This window comes from Salmo trutta, chromosome 13 (assembly GCF_901001165.1).
Source record: "Salmo trutta chromosome 13, fSalTru1.1, whole genome shotgun sequence".
NCBI classification, from domain to species: domain Eukaryota; kingdom Metazoa; phylum Chordata; class Actinopteri; order Salmoniformes; family Salmonidae; genus Salmo; species Salmo trutta.
In genome coordinates, this window is record NC_042969.1 from 17423531 (window position 1) to 17437867 (window position 14337).

The 14337-nt window shown below is 43.9% G+C and overlaps 1 protein-coding gene and 1 non-coding gene across 15 annotated transcripts in view; both read left to right on the forward strand.

Annotated features, from left to right (window-relative positions):
- Positions 1–7668, forward strand: part of LOC115205348 (protocadherin alpha-C2) — a 204661-nt gene extending 196993 nt beyond the window's left edge. For all 14 annotated transcript variants that reach the window (XM_029771215.1, XM_029771226.1, XM_029771216.1 and 11 more), the window contains one exon: positions 4064–7668. In XM_029771215.1, the coding sequence (XP_029627075.1) occupies positions 4064–4365 (302 nt within the window). In that variant the 3' untranslated portion in view covers positions 4366–7668. The remainder of the gene's footprint in view (positions 1–4063) is intronic.
- A 6258-nt stretch (positions 7669–13926) lies between these two features.
- trnaa-ugc (transfer RNA alanine (anticodon UGC)) lies at positions 13927–13999 on the forward strand. Its single transcript has one exon. It is a non-coding gene; the product is annotated as a tRNA-Ala (tRNA).
- Positions 14000–14337: the final 338 nt, after the last annotated feature.

Genomic DNA, 14337 nt, shown 5'->3' on the forward strand with positions numbered 1-14337 from the left:
CTTGATGGCTAAAAAGCTCAATTTTAGTCTTATCTGACCAGAGTACCTTCTTCCTGTGAGTTTTGGTGGGAGCCCTCTCTTGGCAGGTTTGTTGTGGTGCCATATTATTTCCATTTTTTAATTATGGATTTAATGGTGCTCCGTGGGATGTTCAAAGTTTCAGATATTTTTTTAGAACCCAACCCTGATCTGTACTTCTCCACAACTTTGTCCCTGACCTGTTTGGAGAGCTCCTTGGTCTTCATGGTGTCGCTTGCTTGGTGGTGCCCCTTGCTTAGTGGTGTTGCAGACTGTGGGGCCTTTCAGAACATGTGTATATATATATATATATATATATATATATATATATATATATATATATATATATATATATATATATATATATATATATATATATATATATATATATATATATATATATATATATATATACTGAGATCAAGTGACAGATCATGTGACACTTAGATTGCACACAGGTGGACATTATTTAATTAATTGTGTGACCTCTGAAGGTAATTGGTTGCACCAGATCTCATTTAGAGGCTTCATAGCAAAGAGGTGAATAAATATGCACGCACCAGTTTTCCGTTTTTTGAATTTTTTGAAACAAGTAATTTTTTTCTTTTCACTTCACCAATTTGGACTATTTTGTGTATGTCCATTACATGAAATACAAATCCAAATCAATTTAAATGACAGGTTGTAATGCAACAAAATAGGAAAAACACCAAGGGGGGTGAATACTTTTGCAAGGTACTGTATGGCGTATTGCTGCAGAATGCTGTAGTAGCCATGCTGGTTAAGTGTGCCTTGAATTCTAAATAAATCACAGACAGTGTCACCAGCAAAGCACCACCACATCATCAAACCTCCTCCCCCATAAGTCATTGTGGGAACCACACATGCGGAGATTATCCATTCACCTATTCTGCGTTTCACAAAGATACAGAGGTTGGAACCAAAGATCTCAAATTTGGACTCATCAGACCAAAGGACAGATTTCCACCAGTCGAATGTCCATTGCTCGTGTTTCTTGGCCCAAGCAAGTCTCTTCTTCTTATTGGTGTCCTTTAGTAGTGGTTTCTTTGTAGCAATTCGACCATGAAGGCCTGATTCATGCATTCTCCTCTGAACAGTTGATGTTGAGATGTGTCTGTTACTTGAACTCTGTGAAGCATTTATTTGGGCTGCAATCTGAGGTGCAGTTAACTCTAATGAAGTTATCCTCTACAGCAGAGGTAACTCTGGGTCTTCATTTCCTGTGGCGGTCCTCATGAGAGCCAGTTTCATTATAGCGCTTGATGGTTTTTGCGACTGCACTGAAATGTTCCGGATTGACTGACCTTCATGTTTCTTTGCTTATTTGAGCTGTTCTTGCCATAATATGGACTTGGTATTTTACCAAATAGGGCTATCTTCTGTATACCAACCCTACCTTGTCAAATACAACTAATTGGCTCGAACACATTAGGATGGAAATAAATGACACAAATTAACTTTTAACAAGGCACACCTGTTAATTAAAATGCATTCCAGGTGACTACATTTACATTTACATTTACGTCATTTAGCAGACGCTCTTATCCAGAGCGACTTACAAATTGGTGCATTCACCTTATGATATCCAGTGGAACAACCACTTTACAATAGTACATCTATATCTTTTTTGGGGGGGAGGGTAGGGGGGAGGGTTAGAAGGATTACTTAATCCTATCCCAGGTATTCCTTAAAGAGATGGGGTTTCAGGTGTCTCCGGAAGGTGGTGATTGACTCCGCTGTCCTGGCGTCGTGAGGGAGCTTGTTCCACCATTGGGGTGCCAGAGCAGTGAACAGTTTTGACTGGGCTGAGCGGGAACTCTGCTTCGTCAGAGGTAGGGGGGCCAGCAGGCCAGAGGTGGATGAACGCAGTGCCCTTCTTTGGGTGTAGGGACTGATCAGAGCCTGAAGGTACGGAGGTGCCGTTCCCCTCACAGCTCCGTAGGCAAGCACCATGGTCTTGTAGCAGATGCGAGCTTCAACTGGAAGCCAGTGGAGTGTGAGGAGGAGCGGGGTGACATGACTACCTCATGAAGCTGGTTGAGAAAATGCCAAGAGTGTGCAAAGCTGTCATCAAGGCAAATGGTGGCTACTTTGAAGAATGTCAAATATAAAATAGATTTTGATTGGTTAAACACATTTTTGGTTACTACATGATTCTATATCTGTTATTTCATAGTTTTGATGTCTTCACTACTTTTCTACAATGTAGAACATTTTCAAAATAAAGAAAAACCCTTGAATGAGTAGGTTTATCCAAACGTTTGACTGGTGCTGTATATATCCAAGGTATTTTGGCTGCCTTTAGCACATCTGTCAAGAAAATAAGTTATGCTGATGGGAATTTGAGCGGAAAGTACTTTGACTATCCAGGCTGTGTCACAACCCGGCCGTGATTGGGAGTCTGATAGGGCGGCGCACAATTGGCCCAGCGTCGTCCGGGTTTGGCCGGTGTAGGCCGTCATTGTAAATAAGAATTTGTTCTTAACTGACTTGCCTAGTTAAATAAAGGTTAAAATATATTTTTTAATTAGACTATACCAGGGCAGGACAAGCCCTCCTAACTGTCCAGTAGAGGCTTGGTTGGGGAGGACAGGGAATGGTGAGATGGGCTTCCATACCCTGGGTGTTATGAGGCCAGCACTCCCTCTTCCAGACACAGTTCATTCTACTTGGGTGAATACAGTTTTGTTAAACTCCACTTTGGAAGGAAGTCAAAAAAGAGAGAGAAATAAAAGGAGAAACGTGAAGGAAGTGTAGAAACTAGGTCATAGCTGTGACGAGGCAAAGTGGTGTGGGGAGTGTTTTGCTGTTGTGTGTGTGTGTGCATCTCGGTTTATGTGTGTTAGGGGACTGAGAAGACATAACAGAGGGTAGTAGTTAGAACAGTCCTCTCTGGATCCCTGGGTCCTTTGAATAACGCAGTCACAGTGACTTTGACCGACCAGGCACCTCTGCCATCCCCATCTCCTTTAATGAGAAGTTATTTATGTGCGCACTCTCGCCCCTTTAATTGTATTATTTATGTGTACAGGGGAGTGTTCTCTCTCCTTGGGCAGACTGATGGGGTCGGGAGGGGAGAGCTGAGCCAAGAGTCACTCTGCTCTGCTGCAGTGAGTCATGACATGTGTCTAGAGATGGAGGCAGTAGAGAGAGGCTATGTCACACCTGTCTGTCTCAAAGCACTGAGTACAGCCTTGTTTAACTAACTGGAGACCACTTAAAATACTGAGTGTTGGAGAGGGTTTAGTTCACTGTTGTTGAAGCTACTGACTGACACGTCTTGCACACACATACACATTATAAATACATTTGATTTGATTTTGACACAAGCACGCACACACACATACACACACAGCTGTATACTAGGCTCTTCAGTCTGTGCTGGCCATAACCACTTCTATTGAACAGGAAAAGTCTGTATTTACCTTTTTAGTTTAGCGCTTCAGTGGTGATCTGCGATGGAAGTTAAAGCACAGTCATCTCCCAGAACAAGCACTCAGCCTGTAAACTGCTTGTTGGCTTTCCTTTCAAATGCCATGTCCTTATTCCCTGACCTTTCCCTGCCTCTCCCGGCGTGACGGAGCCATTCATGTCTTATCTCATAGCACCAATCCAGGATGCTAGACGTGGGAAGGACAGGTGTGACAGACGCTTTGATTCTGTATAGCCGCTTACCAGTGGAAGCATTTGAAAGCTTGCATTCCGAGTCGCCACCCCTTCCTTTTGAGGGGTGTTATGGCTGTTTCTGTGGATTAGTGACCGATTAATGACATCACAACGGGAGTCAGGGTGATCAGAGTACTCCTGTGGTTTTTCGATGCAGCACGGTGTGGACTGTGTGTCATGATGCATCACCAAAGGATGCAGTCTGATATGGCAGAGGTTTCTCATGGTTTTCTGTGAAGTGTCCATTGCCATGACAATGACAGTAACACCGATCTTACAACCCTCTTTATGCACTATAAATGAGATTGGTGACTCTATCTCAACATCAATAACCCCCCATCTTTCTCTCTCTCCCTAGATGCTGAGGGTGGAGAGACGTCTCCACCAATGGGAGCCGGAGTGGATAGTAACAGCTGGCACTTCCGTTACGGTGCAGGCGGTCCCGGTGGGCCCCCCCAGCACCTGAAGCCTGGCGAGGTCCCCCCCGAAGCCTTCATCATCCCCGGATCCCCCGCAATCATCTCAATCCGCCAGCAGGGGGGAGAGGACGACAAGAGCGACTTCATCACTTTCGGAAAGAAGGAGGAGGCCAAGAAGAAGAAAAAGAAGAAGAAGGAGAAGAAGGATAAGAAGGATAAGGGGAAGGATGATGACGAGTAGCGGAGGAGGAGGAAGAGGAAGAGAAGGAAAGGGAGCTGTTAAAACAGGTACCAACCAAAGTCCACCTGGTAACAAAAATAAAAGTATTTGAGACAACAGGTGAAAAGAGAGATCCCCAGTTCAACTTCATCATCTCTGGCTCAGTAACACAGACAGGCAGACAAAGTCACACTGCCATCCTCCGCTCGATACCCACCCCTGGAACAAAGAGAATAGCCCAGGTCTTTCTAACGCTCTCTGGTAATAATCTGGCCTTACCAAGATTACTGTAGTTTAACGTCTCCTCCAAATCCCTGTCTTGGGTAATTGCGTAATAATCATGCCTTGATGAGAAAAAATGTATTGATGCATTTTCCTCCATGCCCCCTGGTGCCTGCCTATACACCCTGAGCCAAATAATACCCTCCCACTCTTCTCAGCAAGGGGACAAGAGCTACTGTCTCCCCTTGCCCTCTGCTATTCACCTTCTCTCCCACGGATACGTTGGCACCTCAGTCTTACCCTTTCCCACCATCTTGTATCATCTCTTTTCTTCGAGAGGAAAAGAGAATCTGAGGATGAGAAGAAAACAGCTCAGCCTCGGAAAAATAACAAAAAAAGCAAATGTCAAGAAGAAGAAAAGAAAGTCAATTGAAGAGGACACAGACAGAGCCAAATGTTTAGAGCTGGACACTCACACTTGTAAATAGCACAGGAGAGAGTCGCTAAAGCTGAAGCTAAAGGCTAACATGACACTGCTGCTGCAGCTTCTTATCACGCTCTCTGTCTGTCAGTGTTCCCTGAGACGGCAAGGAAAACATGGCTGTCAATGATACTCACAAACATGGACACTGAGAACACCTGAGACCTGGAGAGAGGTACAAAATCTAGGAGCTGCCAACAAGCAACAGCAAACAAATAACAATATGTTTAATACCGAACGCAAGCTTTTCCCCCAGCAGCAGTCTCCTCAGCAGGACACACATGTACTGTAGATCTAGCCTCTCAGGATCGACACAGCCGCATCCCCTGCAATTACTCCTGGTTGGTCTGCTCAATACTCTATTTTGGGACAATGAGATCCCTCTCTCTCAAAGCAGCCAACAGCTCAATGAGATCCCTCTTTCTCAAAGCAGCCAACAGCTCAATGAGATCCCTCTCTCTCAAAGCAGCCAACAGCTCAATGAGATCCCTCTCTCTCAAAGCAGCCAACAGCTCAATGAGATCCCTCTCTCTCAAAGCAGCCAACAGCTCAATGAGATCCCTCTCTCTCAAAGCAGCCAACAGCTCAATGAGATCCCTCTCTCTCAAAGCAGCCAACAGCTCAATGAGATCCCTCTCTCAAAGCAGCCAACAGCTCAATGAGATCCCTCTCTCTCAAAGCAGCCAACAGCTCAATGAGATCCCTCTCTCAAAGCAGCCAACAGCTCAATGTGAAGAGAGAGAAAGAGGGAATGAGAGAAAGGAGGAACACTCTTCAGATTATCTTGAGAACGAAAGAGAGGAGTCCAGCTGAGTTGGCTTGTGATCCAGCTTGTTGATCAGGGCTCAGTTGGAACCTTGTAGAATAGCAGGAGCGATGACCTCTCCCCTGCCACTCAGCAAAAGCCTGATGCTTTCTGCTCTGAATGTTTGGTAGCAACCATCCTTTACCTGATACCCAACCTGATCTCCATCCTCCCCACTCCCCTGACCTTTCCACCCTCAACTCCACACCACCCCTCAACCCCACCCTTACCCCAACCACAGACTGCTTCTTCACGTGATGATGATGATGACATTTTGTGAATCTTTTTCTCTTTTTATTTGTTCTTGGAGAAGAGCCACGATTTCCTTCTCTGTTTTGTTAGCTTTAACTGATCTGCAGTGCTTCTTCTTGTCCCACCCCTGCCCTTCATCTCTCTCTTTTTCTGGCCATAGACTCCCCCTCTAACCCCCTGTTCATTCAGGGTGTACTGGGAAGGGCTACTCTGAACCTTGTGGTGTGCTGGGGTCAGTAATATGTGTGAGGCCTGTAGAATCCAGTCGGTGCCGGTGGTCCAGTATTCTGTTAGCCAATGTCTGATGCCTCTAAGTGCAAAACAGTTGACTGCTTTTAACTTGTGAATACTACGCTGTTCATTCCTGTTTGTGGTCACTGGCGAGAGGGGACGAGGTGGGATGGGGACAGGGATGGAGGTCTGGGACATGGTGCTGAGGGCTATCCCTGTCCTCCATGTTCCTGGGTAAACATATATGAAAACAGTAGGTCACCCATTGGCTTTTATGTACACGATAAATGTAGATTTAGATTTGCTTTTCATACATGGACTTTGCATTAATAAATGCGATGTGTAACCTAATTATTACATTATTAATGACTAAATACGAGCATCTAATGATTCCTACATCTAAGGATTCCTACCCCACAGCTCTATCCCACCAATCCTCTCTCAGGAGGTTTTGTGAAGGGGCGGAGACATGCTTCAGCCCTGCTTCTATTGGTTCCCCCTTCCCTTGCCTGTAAGTTGTTGCCACACCCCCCAAGTTCTGCAGCTCAGTATGACTTCACTCCACTAAAGTGGCTGCTGCATGTAAGTCTCAAAGGAAACATAGTATATAGAGAAATATATATATATAGAAATAGATGGCTATGATTTTATTATTTTGTATTATCATTTTACATCATGACTCGCAAAAGAGATATTTGTGTGTACCGTCTCTACCATGCATCTTGTGCATATGACATCCTACGCACTCCACAGTGGTGTTATATGTTAACTAAACCTCTTAGATATTTGTAAATGCTATAGTGTGATGGCCTTGAATGCAACTCTGTTCATTTTGTTTTACCAAAATATCATTTTTGTTTTTGAGAACAAGCAAAGAAAAGGAAAAAAAAAAAATTATAATTATAATAATATGTTTTGTGTCCGGCTTTGACATGATGCTCTACCTAACACTAATATTGTAATTGAAATATGTATGATCCTGTGATGAGCTATATTTTCCCTTCCACCCCCTTTCAACAGATAAAAAACAAAAAAATGACAGGAAAAAAAGTCCAATGTAAAAATGGTATATGTAGTGTATGCTTGTGTTTAGTGAGGGTTCACGCTGTCATTCCTTATTTAGAGTACGGTGGTGACCAATGGTGGCGCTGTCCTGGCCTACTGGGCAGTACTGATCTGTTGTAAACCCTTTTTTTGTACACCTGCTCATCTACTATGACTGTAAAATTGTGAAATTGCATTTCTTTCCGTTTTTTTATTTGCCCTAAATGGATACAGTGGTAATGTGTTTTGTTTATAAATCACTAAATAAAGTTTTCTTTCATAAAAATGAGACTGACGTTGTCGCCTTACAGCTTGGTTGGAAACAGGCATTCATCCATATCAGTATATTTGCCTCACAGTGGGACATTGGAGAGAGAGAGAGAGAGAGAGAGAGAGAGAGAGAGAGAGGAGAGAGAGAGAGAGAGAGAGAGAGAGAGAGAGAGAGAGAGAGAGAGAGAGAGAGAGAGAGAGAGAGAGAGAGAGAGGAGAGGAGAGAGAGAGAGAGAGAGAGAGAGAAGAGAGAGAGAGAGAGAGAGAGAGGAGAGAGAGAGAGAGAGAGAGAGAGAGAGGAGATAGAGAGGAGAGATGAGAGGAGAGAGGAGAGAGAGAGAGAAGAGAGAGAGAGAGAGAGAGAGAGAGAGGAGAGAGAGAGAGAGAGAGAGAGAGAGAGAGAGAGAGAGAGAACGACGGTCCACCAAGAAGACAGCAATGGTTGGTAAATGGTATGTAGAGTACAGTGGACTAGTATAAGTGAAATCACAAGTATAACATTGGAACAATACTGCTAAGTAATACCATACTGATATACATCTTTATCAAGTCGCTAGATGAGCCCTGCGTATGTATTATAATGATCCAGTAACTTGTAAATGAATCTCCACTCAGCACTGTCAGAAGAGGACTGGCCACCCCTCAGAGCCTGGTTCCTCTCTAGGTATCTTCCTAGGTTCCTGTATAAGCACTTGGTGACATCTGCTGACTTAAAAAGGGCTTTAGAAATACATTTGATATAATGTAGAAATGATGGTGTCTGACTGCATATTCTCATGAACTCTACTGATCACCAAAGGGCTAATTTAGAATTCTAGGAATGATCCAATCAGACTGTTAACCATTGACTGTGTTCTCTGATTTCCACGGTGCTCATTATGAGGTTTAGATTCTGGAGTAACTAAGTGTTTCTCCAGCACATTGCTACTGTAGCTCAGTGATTAATGGCTGTTTATCAAGCACGAAGCTTTGAAAGATCAGGGAGCTCTTGTCTCTTTTCAATTGTCTATTCTCTGCTGCCTGTCATCTGGGTCTTTGAGCTGCAGACGATGTTTGTTGCTTATCATCTTTCACCCTCCTCTCTCATTTTCTCTCTATCGCTCTCTTTCTCTGTCTCTCCTCCTCTCTTTCACCCTGCATCTTGGAGAGGGTAGGGAGACAGCGGTGAAGAGAGTTCAAGGGTTAATGTCTGCCAAAACAACCCTATCTCTCCCTCGCCCCATGTGGGAGCCAGACAAGGAAGTTTCTATGGTTACCACCAGTAGGGGACAGTCTCCATGGCAACAGCCTCCTGATTTAAAAAAATATATATTTAACCTTTATTTAACTCGGCAAGTAAGTTAAGAACAAACTCTTATTTACAATGACGGCCTACACCGTCCAAACCTGGACGAATCTGGGCCAATTGTGCGGCGCCCTATGGGACTCCCAATCCCAGCCGGATGTGATGAAGCCTGGATTAGAAAAATGTACTGCAGTAAAGCCTCTTGCACTGAGATGCAGTGTCTTAGACCACTGCAACACTCGGGAGCCTGATAAACTCCTTGTGCAGAGGTGGAGGGTGGAAACAGTTTTGAACCAGGAAGGCAGGATGGGTGGGGTCCCTTATGTCTGACAGACACAACTTCAAAGGTTCAAAGGACTGTCAGAGTTCTCACACACACACACCTTTCTTTGTCCTGCTGTCATCGTCAATGAGTCCTCCACCAATCAAAGCTATAGTACACTGTCAGGAAAAACTGCAGTCTGAATCACCACTACAACATATGTTCCAGACACACCGCCAAAGAAACATACACTCACAGACATCCTGGTCTGCATGTGTGGGAACATCTTAGCTCTCCCCAGAGCATTCACAAGGGGGTCCTGGCCGCTCCTAATTTCTGCATTTTGTCTCATTTCAACTTCCTCAGTAAAACAAACAAACATACAAGCGAAGGGGAAAAAAGCATAGCCAGCAGCATTTGGTCTGTAGAGTATTGCGTCGCTCCAGTTAATGAATATAGATATGCATTGTGGCAGAATTAACAGACCTCCAGCTCTGCTAGCAATAGGCTGCTGCACTAACAGGGGTCTCTGGTCTCTCTTCTACCAACCATGATCCACTCATATGCAATCCACAGAGATAAATAGGAGCCCATTTAGTCCCACACAACAACAATGAATAGTAGGACTGTTTTTTAGAGAATTAATATAAAAAGGCCCTGAACGTCTCCAACCCTTTAGCTAAATGCAAAAGAAAAAGAAGAAGGAAATGAACCCTGAAAATGGAGAGAGGGATTGTGGAGAAGGGGATGAAGGAGTACAGCCTAACCTGAAGTCAAGAGGACTACTGACCTGAAGCGCTGGAGGACTGAAGTGCAAAAAGCAGGTAGAGTAAGGTTCTGTGAAATGTATATATCAATGGCTGAAACATTTCACTATCGTGTCTGTCCCACGAATTATGCCACGTAATTCAAACTAATAATAATATGTTTGCTTCTAATTGATGTTAAGAGAGTATTTGGCCATTGGGGTGTGAATGTATATTGTAGGGGGTTTGAGTATTTGGGGTTTGAGGGATTGGGATATAATGTTTCAAAGGGTAAGGGTTTGGGGGTGTCTGTGGTGGGGGTTGTCATGTTGGGGTCAGCCAGCTCTCCAGCCACAGTGACTCAGAAAGAACAACATCCTGCGGAGAGAAGCAAACAGCGCCGGTCGGAGACATGACCACAGCCACACAGACGGGGAGATTCATCTCTGTAATAAATTCACTCGACAGCAACAGCAGCACCAAACCTTGCTGAGAGAAATACAGAGTGTCTAGAGAGTCTGAGCGAGAGATAATGAAAGATGTGAAGACAGGAAGAGGAGACAGGCAGACAATTAAGTGACTGACATAAACTCACATTTGGTCTAGGAGACGGAGAGGGAGTGGGCAAGGACAGAGTCAGTGTGTGACTGACGGACACTCCAGTATCAGAAAGTGACTTAGAGACAAGAACATTTAAACCCAATCTGAAGAGAGTGATTGTGTGTTTGAGCAGTTCTGATGAAGAATACAATACACACTATAGATTTTATAAAGATACAGATTTTTATGTGAAGTGTTGCAACCTGGACTCAGGGGTAGACATAACACAGTAAATGAAAATCCGGGACCCTCCAATTAGGATGATATGTTACGTTTCATATGGTAGGTGTTAATTTGTGGATGTCCATCATCCATTTTGTGTGATATTTTCCGAATTACAATTTGTTTTTAGTAACGATAGCTCGGTGGCTAATGCTAGCTAGATGGCTAATGTTAACAAGGCTAGGGTTTAGTGTTAGGGGTTAAGGTTAGGGTTAGGGTTAAGGTTAGTGTTAAGGTTAAGGGTATGGTTAGGGTTAGGGTTAGCTAACATGCTAAGTAGTTTAAAAAAAGTAGTAAGTAGTTGCAAAGTTGCTAATTAGCTAAAGTTGTCCATGATGAAATTCAAACACGAAACCTTTGGGTTGCTAGATGTTAGCGTTATACACTTACCCATCCATCACAATCAATTACCCTACTTTAGTTTTTGCCCCTTAAGTAACCTTCTGTCTTATGTAACCATACTAAACGAAACATATCATACTCATTTGAGTGTCCCGGATTTACGTTTACTATGTTACGTCTAGTCTATGAGACCAGGCTAAGTGTTGTGTATGTCATTTGCACTTACAGAAGGAGTTTCAATATGATGAATGTCAACCTTTGCAGTATTTCCGTATTCTATTATAGCAGAGCTGGGTAGTGTTGCTGGCTCACAGACCTGGCAGCCACACCTGTCTCACAGGATGTGCCAGACAAACACTCCCCATGTTGCCCACTCTGCACAAAGCAGGCTGCAGCAGCATAGCACTGTCCGGCTCTGATGACCGACCAACCTTCACGGTCACATTCACAGCCATACCACACCTCACAACCACACCGCAGAGGTTACCTGTTCCTTCTGCTTGGGTGGACACCGTTTTGTTAAACTCCACTTTGGAAAGAAGTCAAAACAGCGAGAGAAATATGTGAAGGAAGTCATAACTGTGAGGAATGAGGCAAAGTGGTGTGTGTGTGTGTGTGTGTGTGTGTGTGTGTGTGTGTGTGTGTGTGTGTGTGTGTGTGTGTGTGTGTGTGTGTGAGTGTGAGAGAGAGAGAGAGAGAGAGAGAAAGAGAAAGAGAGAGCTAGAGGTGAGGTGAGTGTGTGTTTTTGTGTGTATGCGCCTGTGAGGTGCGTGTGTCCTCTGTCCCGCTGCAGGCTATGTGCCAGGGGCATGGCTGTAGCTGGGTGGTCATAAGAGCCAGGGCACAGTCAACAGGGCACAGTGAACAGGGCACAGTCAACAGGGCACAGTGAACAGGGCACAGTGAACAGGGCACAGGGGAGGTCTTTTAAGAGCTGATTAGACCAAACAAAATGGCTACTGATGCTATCTTGGCCGCAGTGGCCAGAGAGACTGGTCTAATGAGGAGCCCAGAGACTGCCGGGCTGAAGAGTTCACCAGGTTTAATCTGAGTCTCCGTTCTATGTTCTCGTTTCTCTTTTCTCTCTCTCGCTCATAGGCATAACAGTCTACTCTATAGAAAACACTAAATGCATTCTCAGTGTTTCTTCATGGACATTTGGTTATAGATTTCAATCTGCCTCCTACCAACGAGCGCTTCCTTGCCTTGTACGGAGGGAAATGCCCAGACTACACGCCCTGGTTTTGAGGTGCATTGACCTTGCAGAACATGGCTGCGTAGATGTTAGTGTTGTTTAAGTAATATCAAAGACGTTAAGCGTGCTGATCCCTCGTCAGTATTTTGGAATAATTCTAATGTCAAACAGGCGCCGGAATGCACATACAATTTGAACGCCAATATTTCAGAGAAGAAGGCACTCGCTCCTATCTCCCGGAATTAATACTTTATCATCACAAACAAACAATTTACAGGTTGATAACAAATGTGAAATAATGTATGCAATTTAAATATGCTTTAGACCAACAACGTGACATGTTGCAGAGCTGTTGTAAAGCACAAGTGGTGTGAAGACATTGTTAATAGCTTCCGCCCGCATTGAGTCTGGCTGAGTTGCTTGGGCTGGCGCGCTCTGAGTGAAAGTCGCTCTCTGCTGGAGAAACACAACACACACAAACAAAGCTGTTACAGTCAAGCAAGGGGACCAGCGTTGTTAAACATGCTTTCGTTTACAGCCGATAACAGGCAGTGCATTTTCAACACAGTATCATCATCCTTGCCCCCCAAAAAAGGCATGTTTACACGAGTATATAGTCTGATGGAGCCATATGCAAGGTAAGCAAGCCAGCGCATTCCCAAGCCAGTCCCTTCGGAGAGTGGGTCAATCATGCTAAACTTTAGGGGGAAGGCTGTTACTCAAACTTCAATTATTACCCTCTTCAACCTTGTACCCATGTAGCCTACCCCTGCGACCAATACAATTTGATTTGATTGGAAAAATTAGCATATGAAAGCTAAACGTGCAGTTACGGTTCCATTCCGTGATTTCCAAGCAAACAGCAATATGTCAGCATTTATATTTAACGAGCTTTTTATCTTTGCAGGTTGTTTCCCATGACCACGGGATCAGTTTCAGGGAGGATGAAGGTCTTCATGGATCCCACAGAGAAAAGATATGGCGCTATGGATTCATCGATACATGTAGAACGTTTGATGGAGGATTGACAGGTGATGGCTATGCTTCAGTGTATGCCCAGCCCTTTGGAATGTTGAATAACAGGGTTGCAATCATGAAGCTTTGTGTGTCTGAAACGTAGCCTTACAGAAAGTAAATATTAGTCTAAATCTCTTTTGAAGAATACTGCCTCGGCCTCGCAATCCCGAAAACGTAGGCTAACTATGTTGTTTAATATCACTTGAAGAAATACCTTGCATTTAAGTTCAAAGGCTGTTGTTTAATATTACTGGAAGAAATACCTTGCATTTAAGTACAAAGGCTAATCAGTCGACTTGGCCGGTGACTTTATTTCATCGCTGTGTGCAGTTCTAAAATGACTCTCTGTATGCCGCTGTGTAGCACCAGGCACGAGCTGCTTCTTATGAATTGCGCACGCGCTGCTCTTTCCCTCCCTCCCTAGCTCTCTATCCCTTCAGTATACTAACAGTAGGCCCATAAAATGGGATCCCAGCACTTACAGTTTTTTCCAACTGCTTACACACAAAATCTTTTCATGTCACACGATTTTTGAAACCTCTCACTCAAAGTGCAAAACTACACACCAAATATCCAAAACCATAAGCCATTTCTCAGCCTTTGACTCAGCCCCTGTAGCTCAGTTGGTAGAGCATGGTGTTTGCAACGCCAGGCTTGTGGGTTCGATTCCCACGGGGGGCCAGCACAGGAAGAAGAAATTTTTTTATGAAAATGTATGAAATGTGTGCATTCACTACTGTAAGTCGCTCTGGATAAGAGCATCTGCTAAATGACTAAAATGTAAAAATATTGTCAATTTCATAAAACACTACACACATTTCTCTACCTAAAACACAAAAATCTAACAGGAAGTGACTTGCATTCCTTTTCCAAACACAACCAATCAAAATGCTACACTTATTCACCAGGTCACACACACACTCCTCACATGTGCAAACACTAATTGCTTAACTGATCACTAACCAATCACTGCTTTACTGTAGTATTGGCCTATAAATAGGTCAAAGGTCAGATTACCT